The 21,331-nt window shown below is 51.5% G+C and overlaps 1 protein-coding gene across 1 annotated transcript in view; it reads left to right on the top strand.

Moving 5' to 3' along the window:
* Nucleotides 1-1,136: 1,136 nt before the first annotated feature.
* Nucleotides 1,137-21,331, top strand: part of NDST4 (N-deacetylase and N-sulfotransferase 4) — a 172,198-nt gene continuing 152,003 nt past the window's right edge. The window contains exon 1 of the mRNA XM_054716764.1: nucleotides 1,137-2,114. Coding sequence (XP_054572739.1) covers nucleotides 1,137-2,114 — 978 coding nt within the window. The remainder of the gene's footprint in view (nucleotides 2,115-21,331) is intronic.

Raw genomic sequence — 21,331 nt, 5'->3', positions numbered from 1 at the left:
TGGGCATGGTGCAGGGTGGGGCCAGGTGGGCATGGTGCAGGGTGGGGCCAGGTGGGCATGGTACAGGGCGGGGCCAGGTGGGCATGGTGCAGGGTGGGGCCAGGTGGGCATGGTGCAGGGCGGGGCCAGGTGGGCATGGTACAGGGTGGGGCCAGGTGGGCATGGTGCAGGGCGGGGCCAGGTGGGCATGGTACAGGGTGGGGCCAGGTGGGCATGGTGCAGGGCGGGGCCAGGTGGGCATGGTACAGGGTGGGGCCAGGTGGGGATGGTGCAGGGTGGGGCCAGGTGGGCATGGTGCAGGGCGGGGCCAGGTGGGCATGGTGCAGGGCGGGGCCAGGTGGGCATGGTACAGGGTGGTGGGGCCAGGTGGGCATGGTGCAGGGCGGGGCCAGGTGGGCATGGTGCAGGGCGGGGCCAGGTGGGCATGGTGCAGGGCGGGGCCAGGTGGGCATGGTGCAGGGCGGGGCCAGGTGGGCATGGTACAGGGTGGGGCCAGGTGGGCATGTTGCAAGGCGGGGCCAGGTGGGCATGGTGCAGGGTGGGGCCAGGTGGGCATGGTGCAGGGCGGGGCCAGGTGGGCATGGTGCAGGGCGGGGCCAGGTGGGGATGGTCTCCTGTTTGTTTAAATGGATTTTCAAATCCAATACATGAGCTAGAAGTGTAGCAATGGATATAATACAAGACAAAATATATACAAAAAACAAATAGGATTCTGTCTTCTTGAGGATATGAAGGAACTTCGCTGTATTCTAAGTGGTGAAATCTAGGCTGCAAACAGCAGGCCCCTCGTGTCTTAGCACCGGAGCTGCACTGACATGGGTTGGATATGCATGTTTCTGGACTATCAGCCTGCAGGGGCACATCAACGTGGTCTTTCTGATTGTCCTGGTCATTGCGTTGCTCCCTTTTCCAGATAGTGTTTGACGGACCAGGCCACCATCTTTGGTTGGACTCTCTCCAGCTCCCGCCCTGGCCCCCCGCCTCCCAGCTTGACCCGCGGGACCCCTCCAGCCCTCACATGCTCTGCGATGGTTACATGAACTCGTGGGCAGCGGCACGCGCACCGTCTCACACTGCGCCCGGGATGGCCCTTTAGGGGAGACGTTGGGAAAGCTTCCCAGGCCGGACCACAGACAATGCATCTCCTACTGAAGCTGCGGAGAAGCTTCCGCGCCCTCATCGCGCTCCTGGCCACCTTCTGCCTGGCCAGCATCGCCGTCTCCGCCTATTTCCTCTACTCGGGCTACCGGCAGGAGGTGGTGCTCCTGGAAACCACCTCCAAGGCCGAGTGCGCCGACCTCAGACTCCTGCCCATCAGGGCCGCGGAGCCCCGGACGGCCAGGCCCGTGGACACGTCGCGCACCGACCCCACAGTGCTGCTGCTGGTGGAGAGCCAGTACTCCCAGCTGGGCCAGGACATCGCCGCCATCCTGGAGTCCAGCCGCTTCGCCTACCACATGGCCATCGCGCCCGGGAAGGGGGACATCCCGCCGCTGACCGAGGGCGGCAGGGGGAAGTACATCCTGGTCGTCTACGAGAACATCCTCAAGTACGCGGGCATGGACGCGTGGAACCGGGAGCTCCTGGAGAAGTACTGCGTGGAGTACAGCGTGGGCATCATCGGCTTCCACAAAGCCACCGAGAACAGCCCGCCCAGCGCGCCGCTGCGGGGCCTGCCCATCAGCCTCCTGAACAACCTGGCGCTGAGGGACTGCCTGGTGGACCCGCGCGCCCCGCTGCTGCGCCTCACCCGGGCACCCCGCGTGCAGCAGGGCCCGCTGCCTGGCCAGGACTGGACGGCCTTCCGCTCCAACCACTCCACCTACCAGCCCGTGCTGCTGGCCGCGCCGCAGAGCGGGGAGGGCCCCCCGGCCGCGTCCGGTGCCCCACTCCACGCCACGGTGGTCCAGGACCTGGGGCTGCACGACGGCATCCGGCGGGTGCTCTTCGGCAACAACTTGAGCTTCTGGCTGCACAAGCTCATCTTCGTCGACGCCGTGTCCTTCCTGTCGGGGAGGAGGCTGACCCTGTCCCTGGACAGGTACCTGCTCGTGGACATCGACGACATCTTCGTGGGGAAGGAGGGCACGCGGATGAACGTCAAGGACGTGAAGGTAAGAACATTGGTCATTAGCATCGTCATTTCTATTTCACTAACTCGGTCCAGTCAAAGTGTAATGTGAATATACTAGGTTCCTCGTTACCCAAAAAGGTTAAGACGCAGCAGGTTTGAAATAAACTAGTCATTTAACAAAATCTTGAACTAAGGTTCAACTATTGTAACATTCACGTAAAAACATTCAAACCTGTAAAGAATTTTTTTAATTGATTTGAGCCAAACTGTCGACAATTTCCGGGAAGCAGCACCTCAACGGATTGGGATAGTGCTCCGGAGAATGGCGGTTTTTCACCTTGTTTTATACATGACAGTCAAAGGGGACGTAAGTGGGTCACATGAAGTCTGTTGGTGATAGATTAGGGAGGCGGGAGAAAGCAAAGCGGGGAAACCTCTGGGATCGGATAAAAGGTAAAATGATGGACGCACACTTCTTTTACTTAGGTGGGTGCAGGGTAGTTAACAGCCAACAATTATCATGATTACAACAGTGAGGGATGTTAGAAGCTACCCTGATATTTCAAGGATATGTTACCATAGATGCAAAGACAGTAGGCTCAGTTAAGGTAAAGGTTGACCTTGTCAGTGAAGATACCGGCCTAGGACGTAACTGCCCCCATAACTGCGTTTAGTTAAAGTTTAATTTCAGACCATCCTGTGTGGTGACTTTAGGTCTCTGGGTTTGCAAGACCGCCATGCAGGCCTCCCCTGGGCTGTCAGGTCAGCATGTGGCCCCTTTCGTCCACACCTCACACACCGGGATGCTTCTGAGGGGCTGGAACTGAAATATCTGTTTGAGCTGAATCTCCCTGCCTGGCCTCCTCACTTCCCCGCTGGGACCGGCCGCCCCCTTCTCTAGCCCCTGCTGACCGATGCGCCCAGAGCTACCCCAGGCGGCTCCCAGGCCCTGTCAGGCCTGACGATGGCGGTTGAAGCATAAGATGGAGAAGTAGCCTGAACCTTGCTAGACCCCCGGGGAAGCCGGCGTTCACGTATGAAATGCCGTGTCCTGTGGGTGCAGAGACGAGCAGTCGGAGGTGTGTGCTGGGTGGGCCCCTGAGCTCCCCTTGCTGGGGGGGCCCTGTGTGGAGGTCGCACAGTCCGGGGCAGGGACACATCCCGGCCGGGTCAGACTGTGACACTCACCGGTGACCTGTGAGAGCCAGGCCGCTGTCGCACCGGGCGGTGGGCAGTTCTGAGGACAGTCCCCTCTGCGTCGGATTCAGCGTCCTCTCGTGCGCCTGTCTGTCCTGTGTGCAGCTGCACCTCCTGTGGGCACTGACTGCAGCCAAGAGGAACAAAGAAGTGGGACGCGGCCTGGAATTGCACAGGAGTCAGGGCTGTTAGGGTCAGGTCCTCTTCCTGCGACGAGGCTTCCATCCTCCGAGATGACTCCTCGGGACTGATTCAAGGAAAAGCTTTCTTCCCCTCGCGAGACCCTCCGTCTGCACCGGAACCAGCCATGATTATTACGGAGAAATGAGTTCACGTTTTCAAACCTTCCCTGCCCGTGAGCGGCGGCCGGGCTCCTGGGCCCTGCGGCAAGCCCAGGCGGCTGGAGGAGGCGTTGCCCGAGGGCAGTGCTGTGAGGGGTTCGTGACCCCAGGAGGCCCACCTGGATTTTCAGTTTTCCTCCTGGATATTTTGTATTTTCTATTTATTTTAATTCATTCAAACTCTAGTTTTAGTTCCATTTTTAAATCATAAACTTTAAAAGAGGCCGAGTGCCTCCCCGGGTCCGCTGAGTGATCCTAAAACCCTGAGGAGGGCCTGCCCCCAGCCAGCCCCGGGACCGCAGGTTCTCCATCACTGGGCCACACCGCCGCTCAGGGGCAGCGACCCCCTCCCTCTGCAGGAAGCACGCCTCTACTCTCCTCTGCTCACGCGTAGTCAGAGGTCAGCGATGGCTCCTGCGACATACCCCACGCAGGATGGTGGACACCCACATGCACAGGCAGAGGATCAGAGGTGCTGTGTGTGTGTGTGCGCACGTGTGAGTGTGTGTGTGCGTGCGAGAGTATCAGCGTGTGTGCATGTGTGTGCACATGTGTGTGCGTGTGGATGTGCACATGTGAGTGTGTGAATCTGTGTCTGTGAGTATGTCTGTGTATGTGCATATGGGTATTAATCATATACTCTGCACACACACACACTTTAAAAAACTATCCTTTTGTTCCTTTGGTGTTGTTTCTGATCAGTAATCCAGGCAGAGTAGCCCCGAGATTGGCACCGAGAGCTGTGACCCTCGGCCACGTTCAGGCCAATAGGAAACACTGTTTCAAGCATAAAACTTCTATTCTCAGGCGTGGCACCGGATTTCCATTTTAACTTTAATTTTGGATGACTATGATGTTGTGGGAAAGGATCGGAAAGTGTGCATAGAAAGTACTGGATACTCCGTGTTCTTCTTCCTCACGTTTCTTTTCTGGGCGTGTAACGTGTCCTCACGCCCAGGAGAGGGAGAAGCCAGGGTGGCTCTTCTATGTCGATATGTTCAGTCCAGGGCCCGATCCTTGCTCTCACCACGGCGCCATCCGTCGCTCCTCGGTGTGGAGCTGTCTGACGGGCACGGAGCTCAGGACTGGGCGGTTTTCAGGAGCCGGGCCGGACACGCTCACCGGTTTCTGCATTACAGGGCAGAAGCCACTGTGGACGATGGGGACAGAGAGCGGGAGACCGCAGGAGGAGGCAGCATTGGCGTGTGAGTGTGCGGGCCTGTGTGTACACGTGTGCACGGTCCAGGGAGCGAGTCCCCGGCCGCAGGCTCAGCCAGGCGAGGTTTGGCTGGAATCGAGGCCGCTGGGGAATGCTGAGTTGCCCGTGTTGGTTGGATGCTCAGGAAAATCAGAAACAGTCGTGGGACGAGATACTGAAGACGTGGTTTTGTCCGTAGCAGCAAGCGCTGTGGACAGACGGGTACCAGCCGCTCGCTGACGGTTTTCAGCCAGAAAGTGACTCGATCGGAGCTGGGCTGGGAGAAGACCACACGTGTGAACCAGGGAGATGTTTGTGAGAAGACCGTTCAGGAGCCTGTCACAAGACGGGCATAATAATCATTGTGTGCATTTTGCTGTTTGTTTGTTTTTATTGATGTCAGAGAGGAAGGGAGAGGGGTAGAGAGAGACATCAATGATGAGATGGAGTCATCGACCAGCTGCCTCCTGCACGCCCCCTAACTGGGGATCGAGCCCGCAACCCAGGCATGTGCCCTAACTGGGAATTGAACCGTGACCTCCTGGTTCATAGGTCGATGCTCAACCACTGAGCCACTCGGACTGGGCTATATATGTTTTTAAAAATAGTATTTGTTTAGCACATGACTATACGCTAAGCACAGTGCTAATCATTAAGGACACTAAGAGGAAATATTTGTACATTTTCTGAATGAATAAAACACGGCTTAACATATTCAAATGACCATCGAGCTAATCCGTGACGGAGGGCAGAAGGAGCCCAGACTATCTGTCTTGAAAACAATGGCTTGGGTGCAGGTTTGAGCCTCAGCACCAGCACTTACTAGTTACCCTTGGACGTGTTTATTGATTGACCTTCCCAGTTCTCAGACTGTGGGTCTGTAACAGCAGCCAAAATCAGCCGCATTCCGAGCGCTGCGGGAGCCCCGGCGGAGATGGGCTGGGAAGACGGAGGGACAGACGGGCTAGTGACAGCGGCGCCGCTCAGCTCGGGGACAGCGGGTGGAAGGGGTGGTTGGCAGAGCCGGGGGGATGCGGAATTGACAGAGGTGGATTGGGGCCCCATGGTTTAACCTGGAGGTGCCCGTAACACACAATGGGCAGAGGGAAGGTGCGGGAGACGAGGAGTGTGGTTTAGGGTCCTCCTGGTTAAAGGGGCGTCCAGGCGCAGGCATTTGCAAGAGCAGTCTTGGTTTGCAGACACCGCCGAGGGGGCAGCTGGGTTAGGCCCCACCCGGCTTCGCGCTCGCCATGTCAGTGCTGGTCGCGGAAGGGAGTGGTCAGGCCAGCAGGAAGGCAGCTGGGATGCACCGTTTTGGATTTCCTGTGCGAATCCCACAGTCACGACAAGTTCAGTTCCCACGGAGGAAAACTGTCTCAGGTCCCAAGACAGCAGCCGGGAATTCTGAGAGCCGCCCCTGGGCCCTCGGAGGAGCCGGCCCCGCAGCGAGCACTGGTGTCTCGGTCAAGTCAAGGCCAAGACCGCCCACTGAGCCCGCAGGTGTCGTGCAGCCAGGAGGCACAGCCATTCGTCTGGAATTGGCCCTTCATGTTCGTCTCTCCTTGCTGCTGACCCTGGTCCACGAGGCCCGCAGCCCGACCTCGCACTGAGGTGGCCAGGGGCGCCCAGTGACTGTGGCGTGAACTCCCGGATGTGGAGGGATGTACAGAGTTAAAGTCTCAAGAGAACAAGGACGAAGTCCGCAATTTTTAGTGATTGTGCCCAGAAATTGCGTCCTACTGAGGGCAAGTCTCTGGTTTTCTGTTTATTTCCCTGATGCATATTCTTGGCGGGGGAGGTCTGTCCCTTGTTGGAAACAAGGGTGAAAGAGGACCTGTTTTCTGGGCATCCACAAATTATCTACTTGTTTTATTTTTTTAAATATAGTTTTATTGATTTCAGAGAGGAAGGGAGAGGGAGAGAGGAACATCAATGATGAGAGAGAACCACTGATTGACTGCCTCCTGCACGCCCCACACTAAGGATTGAGCCCCCGACCAGGAGAATAGGGCATGTCCCCTGACCGGGAAGGAAGCCCTAACCTCCTGGTCCATAGGTCGAGGCTCAAGCACTGAGCCGTGCTGGCCGGACAGGGCCACCGCGTGTGTATGGCTCTCACCCAGAGACCACATAGGGCTTCACGTCTAAACAGCCCCACCTTTCCTGTCCCCTGTAGGAATACATACGTGTGTTCTGAAATCAGTTCTATGATCATGGGGACATTTAGAGTCACTGTATCTTCCTGATAAATTACAAGTTTATTATCGCCATTTCAGGTGCCTCAGATCACAGCGCTGTGCCTCTTTTTACCAGTTTAATGCTCTTACGGCTCCACTCTCGCAGTGCTGCCCACTACAGCAGGTCCCGTGTTACTGTCCGCAGCCTGTCTGTGTCTCTGGTGACAGAAGTAAGTCCTTGTGGTTGACGTTGGTTGTTCATGTAGCCTGACCATCTTGGTCGTTACTAGTGAATCTCATCAAGTCTGCAGAAGGCAGCCCGGCCGGCGTGGCTCAGGGGTTGAGCGTGGACCTATGAACCAGGAGGTCACGGTTCGATTCCAGGTCAGGGCACATGCCCAGGTTGTGGGCTACATCCCCAGTTGTGGGGCGTGCAGGAGGCAGCCGATCCATGATTCTCTCTCATCATTGACATTTCTCTCTCTCTCCCTCCCTCTCCCTGCGTCTCTGAAATCAATAAAAATAAAAACCTGCAGAAGGTAATAGAGATGTCATATTTAGAGAATCAGTGCCTGGCAGCAATTCTCTGGTTCAGAAAGCTCTGCACAAAGTCTGCAGCGGAAGATACCCCAAAGAACTCCCTCCCTGGATACCCGGGAATGACAGCAGCGCAAGGCAGGCAGGGATCCTGCGGACGGAATACAACTGAGACCAGCGCTGGTTTTTCCAAAGCAGCAATGGGAGCTGAAGTCCTCTTCTCTTCTCGGGGCGTCATTTCCCTTTTTCTTTGCAAAATGGAGACACAGTCCTTTTCTGGGCACAGAAGCTGAATGATGAGAAGGCACGCCATCCCAGGCTCACAACTCCGCTCCATACAGATCGGGTCTGTTGAATACAAGTTGCTTGTTTTTAGTTTTTTGTTTTTGTTTTTTTTTTAAATCGGTTTTTATTGATTTCAGGGAGGGAGGGAGAGAGAGATAGAAACATCAATGATGAGAGAGAATTATTGACCGGCTGCCTCCTGCACGCCCCCACACTGGGGATTGAGCCTGCAACCCGGGCATGTGCCCTGACTGGAATCAAACCCGGGACCTTTCAGTCCACAGGCTGATGCTCTATCCGCTGAGCCAAAGCAGCTCGGGACCAAGTTGTTTGTTTTGGGGCACGAGCATATGTTTCACCAGAGAAAACTGGATTTGGGGGGCCATTATCTTTGGGGGGAAGTAATACTTGAAAACATTAGCTCTGAGGAGAGGACTGAGCCCTGGCTGACTGTCACGAGCTATAATCTCAGACAAGTTCATCATAAGCATCAGGCCTCCCTGCCGCGTGGCCTGGGAGCTGTGTGGAGCCCACCTTCCCCAGACTCCGGGGAGGTTAAATGAGCGCGCCCGGGGGTGACACTGAGGAAAGTGCCCTGTGCTTTGTGAAAACCAACTGCTTGACTCGCTAAGCTGAGGGAGAAAGACTCCTTTGATCTCGTCAATAGTGCGATGGCCACATCTCTCTGAGGCTAACAGGACTCAGCTTCGCGTCAGCACCTCAGATGTTTGGGTGCGTCTTTAAGGGACCCCCTCTCCGTTTAATGAAGTGTAGGAACTTAAATCGATTTTGTTTAAACAGGTCGCAGGTCCTAACGTGCCTGCCTTTTTGCCTAATACAGGTTCCCACGTGAAATCTGAAAGTTGTCATTATTCCCTGTTTGCTCCCTTGTATTGAAAAATAAACCCAAGGAAATATCTTTGCTCATCAGAGAGCAGCCACATGCTATGGAAAACATCGGCGTTTCTTCTAGTCGTTTACATTTCAGTGGTGGGCGTGCATTCAATATAACTTTGTGACCCACTGCGGTTGCAAATGCATAATATGAGTGTATAGGGCATCAAGTCATCACACACTTAAAGGGAAAAATGCTCTACCTCTTTACATGTTACAGCACAAAAATAAAAATGGTTTCTGGAGTCTGTATTCCATTGTTAAAACTGTCTGTTATTTATTTAACATTTGAAAATATCAAGGCATCAATGGTATTTATTTATTTTGTCTTTGGACACTCAGTTTTATTTTATACTAGGGGCCCAGTGCACAAATTTGTTCACCTTAAAAGGAACTGTGGGCCGCAAGGCTGTGGTGGGCACAGGGGAGGGTCTCGGCCCATCCTCTGTGCCCCCACCCGGCTCCTCCCACCACAGCCCCCAGTCCCCTGTCTGCCAGCAGCCCTGATCCCGCCACCACTGCTACCACACGCTGATGACATGGAGTGAGTGGGGCCGGCGCTGTCAGTGGGTGCGAGCAGCAGCTACTGCCCTGATTGCCCCTCAGGAGCAGGGGCAGGTGGAGAAGCCCTGAGGGGCGATCGGGGCCAGCAGCCGCCGCTCGCACCCACTGAGGGAGCTGAGCCCTCAGGGTCGGCACCAGGCACCAGGAGCAGGTGCAGGCGGCAGCTCCAGCACTGGTAGTGGGTGCGAGCACCAGGTGGGACCATGGTGCATGGGAGCAAAGAATTTTCAGTAACCACCAGAGGCTCGCCCCCATGACAGTGACTGGTGCCCCCCCGGGTCTGGCACCCCTGCTCACCTGCTCCACCATCCCACTGCCGTTCATGCCCGCCATGTTCCAGTCTGCCTCCTGCTGCCGACACCTGCCATGTCCCGCGTGCACCCCTTGGAGGTCAGCGCTCATCATAGCGACCAGTTGTTCAGTTGTTCCCCTGTTCAGTCTATTTGCATATTAGGGTTTTATAGAGAGAGATTACTTTCAAGTGGACAATGTGGTGGTTAGACAATTATATAATTTACTAGAGGCCTGGTGCATGAAACTTCATGCACTGGAGGGAGGGTCCCTCAGCCTGGCCTGCCCCCGTCACAGTCCGGGAGCCCTCAGGGGCGGGAGGCGACCCGGCGATCAGGGGAAGGCGATGCCCCATCACACCTTTGCTGCTGCCACTGCCGGCAGCGCAAGCCTCGGCCGGCCCTGGTTACCTGAGCTGGGCAGCCGCCATCCGAGGCTTGTCTGTGCCTCAGGCTGGCCCTGGGTGGCCTGGGGGCTGAGGGGACTGTGTGCCGCCATCTTGTGGCTGTGGGTGCCGCCATCTTTGAGGACAGGGTAGCCAATTAGCATGTTCCCTCCTTATTGGCTGTGGGCGCTGCCATCTTTGAGGGTGAGGCAGTCAATTAGCATATTCCCTCCTTATTGGCTGTGGGCACCGCCATCTTTGCAACGGCGTGAGGGTCAAGTAGCACATTCCCTCTTTATTAGATAGGATGACCTGTTCCCCCAATAATTCCAGTCCCTGCCTGGTACCATGTAAGGCATCGATGACATTTAAATGTTTAACCACTTTATTAAGGTGTGACTGACATGTAAAAGGCTGTACATATTTAATGTCTGCAACTCAAGGAGTTTGGGAATGAGTACATACCTGTGAAACCATCTCACCAGAAGGGCCTAAACATGCCCATCACTTGGCAAAGTTTCCGCCCTCCTCCTTTATCACAAGTATGAGTATTAGAGTTAGTGTTAGTACTCGTGTTATTGTTGTGTCAGTAAGAACACGTAACATAAGATATACCTTCTTAGCAAAGTTTAAACATACAACACCATATTGTTAGCTATAAGCTCTCTGCTGTGTCATAGGTCTTCAGAGCTTATTGATTCTGCATAACTAGAATGTCATACCCTTTGGCCATCCCCTCTCCATCCCCATACCCTCCCCCAGTGCCTGGCCACCACCATTCTGCTCAGTTTCTGTGAGTTTGACTATTTTGGATTCCACAGGCAAGCAAGAGCCACAGTGCTTGTGTTTCTGCGTCCAGCTCATTTCACGTAACACAGTACCTCCAGGCCCACTGTGTTGTTGCAAATGGGGGGGATTTCCTTCTTCTTTAAGTCTGAGTAACATTTCATTGTGTGCACGCACCACAAGTCTTCATCCTTTCATTCATCCATGGACATGCATGTCGTTTCCGTGAACAATGTTGCAATAAGCATGGGAGTACAGGTGTCTCTCAGAGGTCCTGATACACTTCCTTTGGCTATATGCTCAGACGTGGGGTTGCTGGATTGGACCGGAGCTCTATTGTAGAGTCTTTCAAGAACCTCCATACTGTTTTCCACAATGGGTACAACTTACACACTTTGTTGAACTTAAAATATGTATTAAGGCAGTTAAATATTATGGCAATAATTTGTTTGAGCATTGTCCCAGGCACCAAGAGGTCGCTGGCTCAATTCCCCGTCGGGGCACATGCCCAGGTTGCAGCTGGATCCCCAATAGGGGGCGAGCAGGAGACAGCCAATCAATGTTTCTCTCTCTCTCCCTCTCCCTCTCCCTTCCTCTCTCTTTAACTAGGAAAATCAATAAAAACATTTTTAAAAAGAAATTCTAATATAAAATAATAGAATAAATAGAACTTATAGAAAATATATGCAAAAATACTGAATTTAGGTAAAAATAAGTTTTAGAGTTGTAAAGCCGTGCTTTCTTGAGATTGATGAAGATCTAATTGAAAAGGCCAGACCCAATTTGTCAAAGATCCTTTCTTTTGATTTGAAACCCGAATGTATTACAAGTGAAATATAAAACCAGTGTTTCTATTTGCTTGCAAGTAACTCTTACAGATGATATTTCGTAAAAGATATCAGATATTCAATATGCTTTATGAGATTCACACCAGTATCTGCAACATCTGTTTTTTTCTTTTTAAAGGAAGGTTGCAGAGCCCAGCACATGTAAGCTAAAGAGAAGCAAAACTGATTTCTTCAGAATGTCTGGACATGTCAAGCTTATCCATCTGAGCAAATATCTCTTTCGGTCCTTCTGTCCTTGAGTTATCTAACTTGTCTTTTTAAAAACCTTTTTTATTTATTTATCTATTCATCTATATCATAGTACTAATGCACCATGTTTACTTCTCAATTAATTTCATAAAGGGAATAGAACTCAGTAACTAAATGGTTTGCTAGAGCTCATTTTAAGTTATCATTGCATATTAAATTGAATATTCCAGAATACACCACGGCACATGATAAACATGTCATATATGAGATGAAACGTGAAAAGTTTCACAGGCATTTTCACACTCACCATTATACTCCTGCTAGCTTCATTTCACATACAAGTAGAATAGTTAAAACTTTTGGATTATTACACATATTTTTATTATTAGAGTGATATTTCAAAATCTTATTTCAACATACTCAATTAGAAATCGCTTTAAAATACTAATTGATAAAATTTGCTTACTTTATGTTTTACAGTTTGCCTAATTTGTTTAGTTATTTTAAGGAAGTCTCACTCTTATACTAGTAAATGCTACATTGGCCCTACAGTGGAAGAAAAAGCAACAACATGTGCGTGCGTGTGTGTGTGTGTGTGTGTGTGTGTGTGTAGAAATGATCATATGAAATATCTCTGCTAGAAAAAAGTATTTCTTATTATATAAATTCACAAATATGTGTCTCCCCCCAAACAACATTAATACACGCCTAAGAGGGGCATCACCATTTCCTCCCTGCTACTCCCCACATTCAAGACAGACATTTTAAACTATACGCCGTGTTTCACATACTAAATTCCTATCCTATTTGCATACTTACAATGAAATTTTAGCTCCTCTGTGCATCACTGTTTCAGATTTAACTTTGCTTTTGAATCTCTCAGACCGTCAAGAATCGTGTACTTGATCGAAATCGCGCTTCCACGGTGGCCTCTCGAAAGGAAAATGCACGTTGTATGCTCCCCGGGGAGGGGCGCTCTGCTCGTTCACAGCGAACACCAGCGAATCACTCTCCCAGGCACTTTGGCCAAACAGACATGAGCAAGTCCCTGCTGAGAGGTTGGCCTAAGGCCCTGAGCCCAGCGGCCCCGAGGGGCCTGCAGGCTGCCACCCCCGGCGGGGCTCTGGCTGCAGGAGTTCCTTCTGAATGATTCGCTGCCCCGATAGGCGCTGCTTGTTCCCATGTGGCATGTGGCACTTCTTCCACGGAGGACACAACAAAGAGGGAAACGTGACAGGAAGCGTGGGGCATGGGGCACATCTGAGGAAGAGGCTGTGGGAGGGTTGGGAGGAACTCTCAAGGTCAGACCCTCAGAGCCCTTGCGGCTGCTGCTGTGCCAGTGGTTCTCAACCTTCCTAATGCCGCGACCCTCTAATACAGCTCCTCATGTTGTGGTGACCCCCAACCATAAAATTATTTTCGTGGTTACTTCATAACTGTAATTTTGCTACTGTTATGAATCGTAATGTAAATATCTGTGTTTTCCGATGGTCTTAGGCTCTGCAGCAGCGACCCTCTTAGGCGACCCTGCTAGTGGCTCTCAACCTGTGGGTTCCCACAGGTTGAGAACCACTGCTGTAGAGCCTAAGACCATCGGAAAACACAGATATTTACATTACGATTCATAACAGTAGCAAAATTACAGTTATGAAGTAGCAACGGAAATAATTTATGGTTGTGCAGAGGCGCCCTGCAGACCCCGGGACCCCGGGACCCTCACAAAGGGCGAGTGTCCACGGACCTGCTCTCCATAGTTGCTGTGAGTCCCCATCGGAGAGAGTGGATGGAAGTGGCTGTGACGGATTTCTGGGCGGGCGGAGTGGACTGACCACCGATTCCCTGTTTAGGACAGAAACTTGGAGGAAACACAGTGACAGGAGGAGATTCCACTTTGGGGGGTGGGCACAAGGCGCAATATGCAGATCTTGTAACACGGAAACCCACACCCGAAACCTGTATGTTCATGTTGACCAATGTCACCCTATCAATTTAATAAAAATAAATAAATAAATAACAAGAAACACAAGGTGGTGATAGATCAGAAAAAAATGGCTAAAGAGCGGTAAAGAATATGACTTTGCTCCAGTAATAGAAGAGATGTCTTTGAGAGTTTCGTAAGGAGCAAGCACTGACTTTTAGAGGTGGCCTGGGGTGTCGATGGTTCCCTGCGGCTGCCCTTGGTCTGTGAACATCTCAGTTCATGGGCAGGCCGGGTGTATCTCTGCAGTTCTCACTATTTTATTATATATATATTACGTGCGGCTATGATCACACGAGGTGTGAAACCCCTTCGCTAACAAAGGGAGGAGCGCAGTGGGAATGAGACGCTGTGATGTCCGTAGGCATGAGGCTGGGTGCTGTGAGCAGTGGGGCAAATGCAACTTTTGTTCATTCCCTAAGATTACATCACTCATTCCATACCCACCTAACATCTCTTCCAATCAGTTTCTGATTTCTTCACTTCCGCAACAATCATTGCTCACTGCTATAATCAGGACAAGGCAATTGATTGGTTTGTCTCATTTTGTTATTTGGGATGAAGCTGTTATATTTTGGACAGTCACTCCGATTCACAGTAAGAAAAGTTTTAATTTTCCATTCAGTGCTATGTGCAAATAGACAGCAATGTTCTTGGTACTTTGCCTCAAAAAATCTAATTCTGAGTGTGTGTGTGTGTGTGTGTGTGTGCACGCGCGCGTGCATGCAACTTCAGAACTTTTCCTCCATGTCAGCTACTCATCTGTTCTGACTCTAAGAAACCATTTTTAAATATAAAAAGGCACAATTAATTTTTGCTACCTGCTAGGTTTGTATAATTTAATTCTAAGGCTTTCTTACTGCTCTACTTAAAAAAAAGAGTTCCTGTGGAGTGCAATTCCTCTTTGTACCATTCCTACTGACAACAAGGGAACTGAAAGAAATCTTGAAATCTAAACAGGCTCTGAAAATGCGCCCTCAAATGTCGATGCCTTACCTCAAGGCAGGAGAAATCAAGTCAAAGCTTTGTATTCTGCTATAGAAGACCACATCGTGACTTCAATGTACAGGAAAAAAGGGAGAGAGAAAGAAAAGAAAAGAAAAGAAAAGAAAAGAAAGGAAAGGAAAGGAAAGAAAAGAAAAGAAAAGAAAAGAAAAGAAAAGAAAAGAAAAGAAAAGAAAAGAAAAGAAAAGAAAGAAAAGAAAAGAAAAGAAAAGAAAAGAAAAGAAAAGAAAAGAAAAGAAAAGAAAAGAAAAGAAGAAAAGAAAAGAAAAGAAAAATAATAGGTGGAAGGAGGTAAAGTTAAACTGTTTTAAAATCTCAGGACAAAGTAGTAAAATTTAACACAGAAAACAAAAATAATTGATTCCCATATTGGAAAACAGGACATGGGAATGTAACTGAAACCAAGGTTTGGCTGCCTGACACCATGAAAGCCAAACACACGAGACAAATGCTGGTGAAAAAGGAAAGAGGCTTATTCAAGTGCCAGTCACCCGTTGAGATGGGGGACTCTTAGCCAAAGCCATGTCACAGTGCAGGCAGACGTTTTATAATGAGGGGGAGGCAGAGCAGAACAAAGAAACCGAGGGGAGGAGGTTGAATCCTCACAGTCCATTCTGATAAAGACCTTGAAACTGGTCACATGATGGTTCAGTATGTGTCATCTTGGCGTTTGTCATCCTCGTTCAAGGCCAGCAAATCTCCTGGAACTGGGATGGCTGAAGGTCGGTGTCTGTATCTTCTGAAGTTCGTTCCTAGGATTCTCATACAAGTATGCTGCTTATGTATATGCTGCATATTAGAGTCAGCATTTGCAGAAACAATGCCAAAAGAATGTTGGGGTGGGTTACGATTCCCCACTGTTAAGGAAGGAAAATCAAATGCCTTACTCGGATATCTAGCTCATACAAGAATTCTTCAAATACATTGCATTTCCTCTGCGGCGGTATTATTAGAGTTGCTTTGCCATTCAAATCAAGTCCAAGAATAAGCACTGAGGGCAATAATACAATTTAATATCATTGATATTAATCAAGCACTTATCAAAAGCGGCAGTGTGGCTCAGGTGAATGGATGGCTGCGAAAGATAAAAGCGTGATTTCCTGTGCCCAGCAAGGAGAAAAAACAAAGGTGAGAACGGGCCCTGTGTGTAAATCCATACATGTGGACACACACATGCGTGTGCTTGCTAGTTTCACTAATCACTGACAGTCAGGACATCCTTCCGAGCCTTGCAATGTGATGTGCTGGTATCAGCGCTTCCCTAGGAAAGACACGTAGCAGCCGCACAGTAACCCGCACCCGTCCCTGCTGTGTGTGAGGTGTGTAACATGCAGCATCTTCTAGCCACACCTGACAAAGCCGTGTCTGTGCATCCAAGCCATTCGTTCGTTCAAGCATGGTGGCTGAATTCATGTTTATTAAGTCAGCCAAAAAATAGCCTCCCCCAGGCCTAACTTGGAATATGGAAACAGCGTATGCTCAATGCAGACCTATAAGCAACTGTTTTCAGAAACAAAAATGATTGGAGTTGAAATTTTTGCGAGATATTCTACAATTTAAACATAGCGTTAGTGGATTGACCTTGGTTGGACAATTTGTGAATGAGAAGGATGCCATAGTAACGCGTAGGACCGAGGTGTTGAATGAACATTTTTAATAGCAGAACAATAGGTATGAAAGCAGCAATAATAAAAAATATTTTACTACTTCTCTGTGCCAAGCATGACGCTCGGTGTCCTACAGATTTTACTCAAATCCTCAGAACATCTAATCACAGGTGCAGCCAGCATTTGGTTTCACAAACAGCACCAGAGAGGCCCTGAGGCAGACAACCTTCCCCAGGCCCTGTGACCAGAGGGGAGCAGCTGTGACCTGAACCCCCGAGGTCTGGCTTCAGAGGTGTAACTCCTACTCAGAGCTCCCCCTGCCTCTCAGGGTGACCTTTCCATCTTGAACTTTTCCATTAATCACTGAATTTGCAGGTTGTTATTTTTTTTTCCTCTTTATGTTGTAACTTGAACAAATCCCTGTAATTTAACTGTCCTCCTTACAAATGTTTCTAATAAATGGAAATGTAAGATGGAAATCATAATTCATAATTTGTTGTATGGCCAAACTCACCTAATACCTTTTTATTTTTTTAATATGTTTTTATTGATTTCAGAGAGGAAGGGAGAGAGAGAGAGATAGAAACATCAGTGATGAGAATCATTGATCGGCTGTCTCCTCAAAGTCCCCTGCTGGGGATCAAGACCACAACCTGGGCATGCGCTCTTGAGTCAAACCCAGGACCCTTTAGTCTACAGACTAATGCTCTATCCACTGAACCAAACCAGCTGGGGCGCCTTTTTAGTTTTTAACATAATACAGTGAAGCTTACATGTAAAAGTAGACAATTGTTTACTCTATCCAACTCATCCATGACAAGCATAGACTTTTGGTAAAGCATACCAACATACACACTATATATGCATACTAGTACATGTTTGTATATTTAATCACAGTCATAAAAATGATTTTTTCCAAAGGCCTGAGAATGTGTCTCCATACAGCCGGTCTGCCATGCAATGCTGGAAGGAAATCTTTTCAGAAACGTTTTTTCCCCCTCAAGTCTGTTATCGGATGCTGCTTAGGTATAACTATTCATGGTACGCTATTGTGGGCAATATTTTTACTCTAGTGACCAAGCAGTCTATATATATAAAACCCTAATAGGCAAATAAACCAAATGGCAGAACAACCAAACAACCAAACAACATGTTGCTATGACGTGTGCTGACCACCATGGGGTGCACGTGGAACATGACAGGCATCAGCCATGGTGGGATGGTGGAGCAGGTGAGAGGGGGTGCCAGACCAAAGCCATCATGGTCACTGCCATCAGGGCCAGCCTCTGGTGGTTACTGAAAATTCTTTGCTCCCGCCCAGCGCTCGCAACTGCTGCCAGCCCCAGTCACCCCTGAGGGCTTCTCCACCTCCCCCTGCTCCTGAGGAATGATCAGGGCAGCAGCTGCCGCTCGCACCTGCTGCTGGCGCTGGCCCCGATCGCTCCACACTGTCATCAGGTGCGAGCGGGGCTGGCGCCATCAGCACATGGGAGCGGCGGCAGGAGTGGGGCTATAGGCAGATGGGACCAGAGGCTGTGGCAGGAGGGGCCGGGTGGGGCACAGAGGATGGGCCAAGACCTGCCCCTGTGCCCACCACAGCCTCACAGCCCACAGTTCCTTTCAAGGTGCACGAATTTGTGTACTAGGCCCCTAGCCTATAATAATAAAAGCGTAATATGCTAATTAGACTGGACAGCTGAACGACATTCTGGATTTCCTTCTGGATGAAGCCTTGGTGGCAGGGGCCAAGGGAAAGGAGGTTAGGGGTGATCAGGCAGGCAGGCGAGCATTTAGGGGCGATCAGGCAGGAAGGCAAGTGGTTAGGGGGATCAGGCAGGCAGACAGGCAAGCAATTAGGGGCGATCAGGCAGGCAGGCAGAGTGGTTAGGGGAGATCAGGCAGGCAGGTGAGTGGTTAGGGGTGATCAGGCAGTCAGGTGAGTGGTTAGGGGTGATCAGGCAGTCAGGTGAGTGGTTGGGGCGATGAGGCAGTCAGGCAGAGGTGGTTAGGGGTGATCAGGCAGGCAGGCAGGCAAGCAGTTAGGGGCGATCAGGCAGGCAGGCAGAGTGGTTAGGGGTGATCAGGCAGGCAGGCAGAGGTGGTTAGGGACAATCAGGCAGGCAGGCAGAGTGGTTAGGGGCTATCAGGTAAGCAGGCAGGTGAGTAGTTAGGAGCCAGCGGTCCCGGATTGTGAGAGGGATGTCCAACTGCTGGTTTAGGCTTGATCCCATAGGGATCCCTTAGGGATCGTGCCTAAACCAGCAGTCTGACATCCCCCAAGGGGTCCTGGATTGTGCGAGGGTGCAGGCCAGGCTGAGGGACCCCCCCCTCCTGTGCACAAATTTTATGCACCAGGCCTCTAGTCATATATAATAAAGAGCTAATATACTAATTAGACCAGATGGTGGAACAACCTTGTGGATCGACCTTCCAGAACAACCTTCTGGAACAACCAGTGGGCGGGGGAGGGGCTGAGAGGCAGCCGGGGTCACGAGGGCCAAGACCCTTGCATGAATTTTGTGCATTGGCCCTCTAGTAGATGAATAAAAGTCTTCTTATAAGCACTGGATATAAATAGAGAATCTAAGAAATGAGTCTCAAAAACACATTTTAATGAATTTTGTTAGTTGAAGTTATAGGAGTGGTCTTAATTATTTTAATTTTTCGAATTTTACATCTTTGTTCACTCCGTCTATAATTATAAATTGGATTTTTAAATGTTTTTTTAATTTATTTTAGAGAGAGAAGAAGGGAGAGGGAGAGACAGAAACATCAATAAAAGAGAAACATTAATCGGCTGCCTCCTGCATGCCCCCTAATGGGGATCAAGCCCACAACCTGGGCATGTGCCCTGACCAGGAATTGAACTGGCGACCTCCTTGTTCATGGGTTGACACTCAACCACTGAGCCACACCAGGGGAGGGCAGTTGGGGGGGGGGGCAGGCATGCAGTGGAGGACAGTTGGGGGGGACCCAGGCCAGCAGGGAAGGGCAGTTGTGGGGGACCAGGCCTGCAGGGGAGGGCAGTTGTGGGTGATCATGCCAGCAGGGAGGGCAGGTAGGGGTGACCAGGCCAGAAAGGGAGGGCAGTTTGGGGGGACCCAGTCCTGCAGGGGAGGGCAGTTGAGGGGACCAGGACTGCAGGGGAGGGCAGTTGGGGGGACCAGGCCAGCAGGGAGGGCAGGTAGGGGTGACCAGGCCAGAAAGGGAGGGCAGTTTGGGGGGACCCAGTCCTGCAGGGGAGGGCAGTTGAGGGGACCAGGACTGCAGGGGAGGGCAGTTGGGGGGGACCAGGCCAGCAGGGAGGGCAGTTAGGGGTGACCAGGCCAGAAAGGGAGGGCAGTTGGGGGGGGACCCAGGCCTACAGGGGAGGGCAGTTGGGGGGGACCAGGCCTGCAGGGGAGGGCAGTTGGGGATGACTGGGCCAGCAGGGGAGGGCAGTTGGAGGTGACCAGGCCTGCAGGGGAGGACAGTTAGGGGTGACCAGACCATCAGGGGAGGGAAGTTAGGGGCAATCAGGCCAGCTGGGGAGCAGTTAGGCATCGATCAGGCTGGCAGGGGATTGGTTAGGGGGTGATCAGGCTGGCAGGCAGAAGCAGTTAGCGGCAATCAGGCAGAGGCAGGTGAGCAGTTGGGAGCCAGCAGTCCTGGATTGTGAGAGGGATGTCCAACTGCCTGTTTAGGCCCAATCCCGGACATCCCTCAAGGGGTCCCAGATTGGAGAGGGTGCAGGCTGGGCTGAGGGACAACCCCCCCCCCTGTGCACGAATTTCATGCACTGGGCTTCTAGTCTATGTTATAAAGAGGTAATATGCAAATTAGGCCGGGACTTCGTAACAGGTCATGACCAGACAGAAGGAGGTTGCGCACACAGGTGAGACATGGAGTGGAGACAGAGACAGAAGCAGGGGGGCCTGCCCAAGCCTGCACGGTGGCTTGGGCGGCCCCAGAGCAGACACAGTCAGGAGGGTCGGGGAACGCTGCGAGTCAGGCATGGTTCCCCAAGTCAGGCTCAGTCCCAGCCCCCTGCGGCACCGATCCAGCCTGACCCCCATGGCAGTCGGTGCTGCATGAGTCAGGCACGGGTCCGGGCCCCCCCACGGGGTGCCTCCTCACACGCTGGGCCTCTAGTCAAAATATAAATGGCTACGCACTAATGTTCAGCTATAAATGTTCGGGAAAACACAGAAATATATAAAAAGCATCTGATGTCCACTAATCACGGGCCGTAGCGGTGGACAGTCTGTGAGAGGGATTCCCTGTGCGGCACTGACTGGGCCGGGAGCCACAGGAGGAGAGTCACCGGGAACGTCCCTCTGCTTCTGCGTGGCAGCACAGCTTCAGGGGTGAGGGTGGGACCCAGAAGAGCTGCGGGAGGTTCTGATGAGACCTCTGCTCTCCCGGAAGTAACACAGGGAGGCAGATAACTTCAATGGGTCATAAAATAGGACCGAAGCCAGATGTCAGCAAAGATGAACTGTAGCAGCCAGAAGGCTGAGTCGAGAATCCACTGTGGTGAGAGGAGCAGGCAACATGTGACGGGGAGGGTGGTGGTGGACCAGGACCCAGGGTTCAGGGGGCCCCTCAGAGCACTCCAGGCGGGAAGACATGTCAGCCCAGGCCTGAGACGGGCGGCTCTGCGGCCGCCGGGTGTGGCTGGGGGGTCACACTGTGCAAGAAACAGGACGGGGACGGAAACGTTACCGTCGCATTATTTTATGAAGCTTCTCCGAGGATGTATTCTGGAGTTTAGATTTTATTCTGCAGTAAGTGAAGAATCACCGGGTGTTTTCTTTTTTAAGACGTCAATGGGCCAATCAGAGTTCTGTCTTAGAGCAACACTGGTGGAGGGCGATGGGAGGCGTGAGGCAGGAGACGTGGCTCAGAGACGTGGCTTGGGGAACTGTGGCCATAACCCCGCCGTGGGAATGAGCTGCCTGGCGCTGTGTCGCCTGGACTGGCCGGACAGGAGGAC

This window comes from Eptesicus fuscus, chromosome 6 (genome assembly GCF_027574615.1).
Source record: "Eptesicus fuscus isolate TK198812 chromosome 6, DD_ASM_mEF_20220401, whole genome shotgun sequence".
NCBI classification, from domain to species: Eukaryota; Metazoa; Chordata; class Mammalia; order Chiroptera; family Vespertilionidae; genus Eptesicus; species Eptesicus fuscus.
The sequence above is the reverse complement of the archived record's forward strand: the minus strand, read 5'-3'. Positions and strand labels throughout refer to the sequence as shown.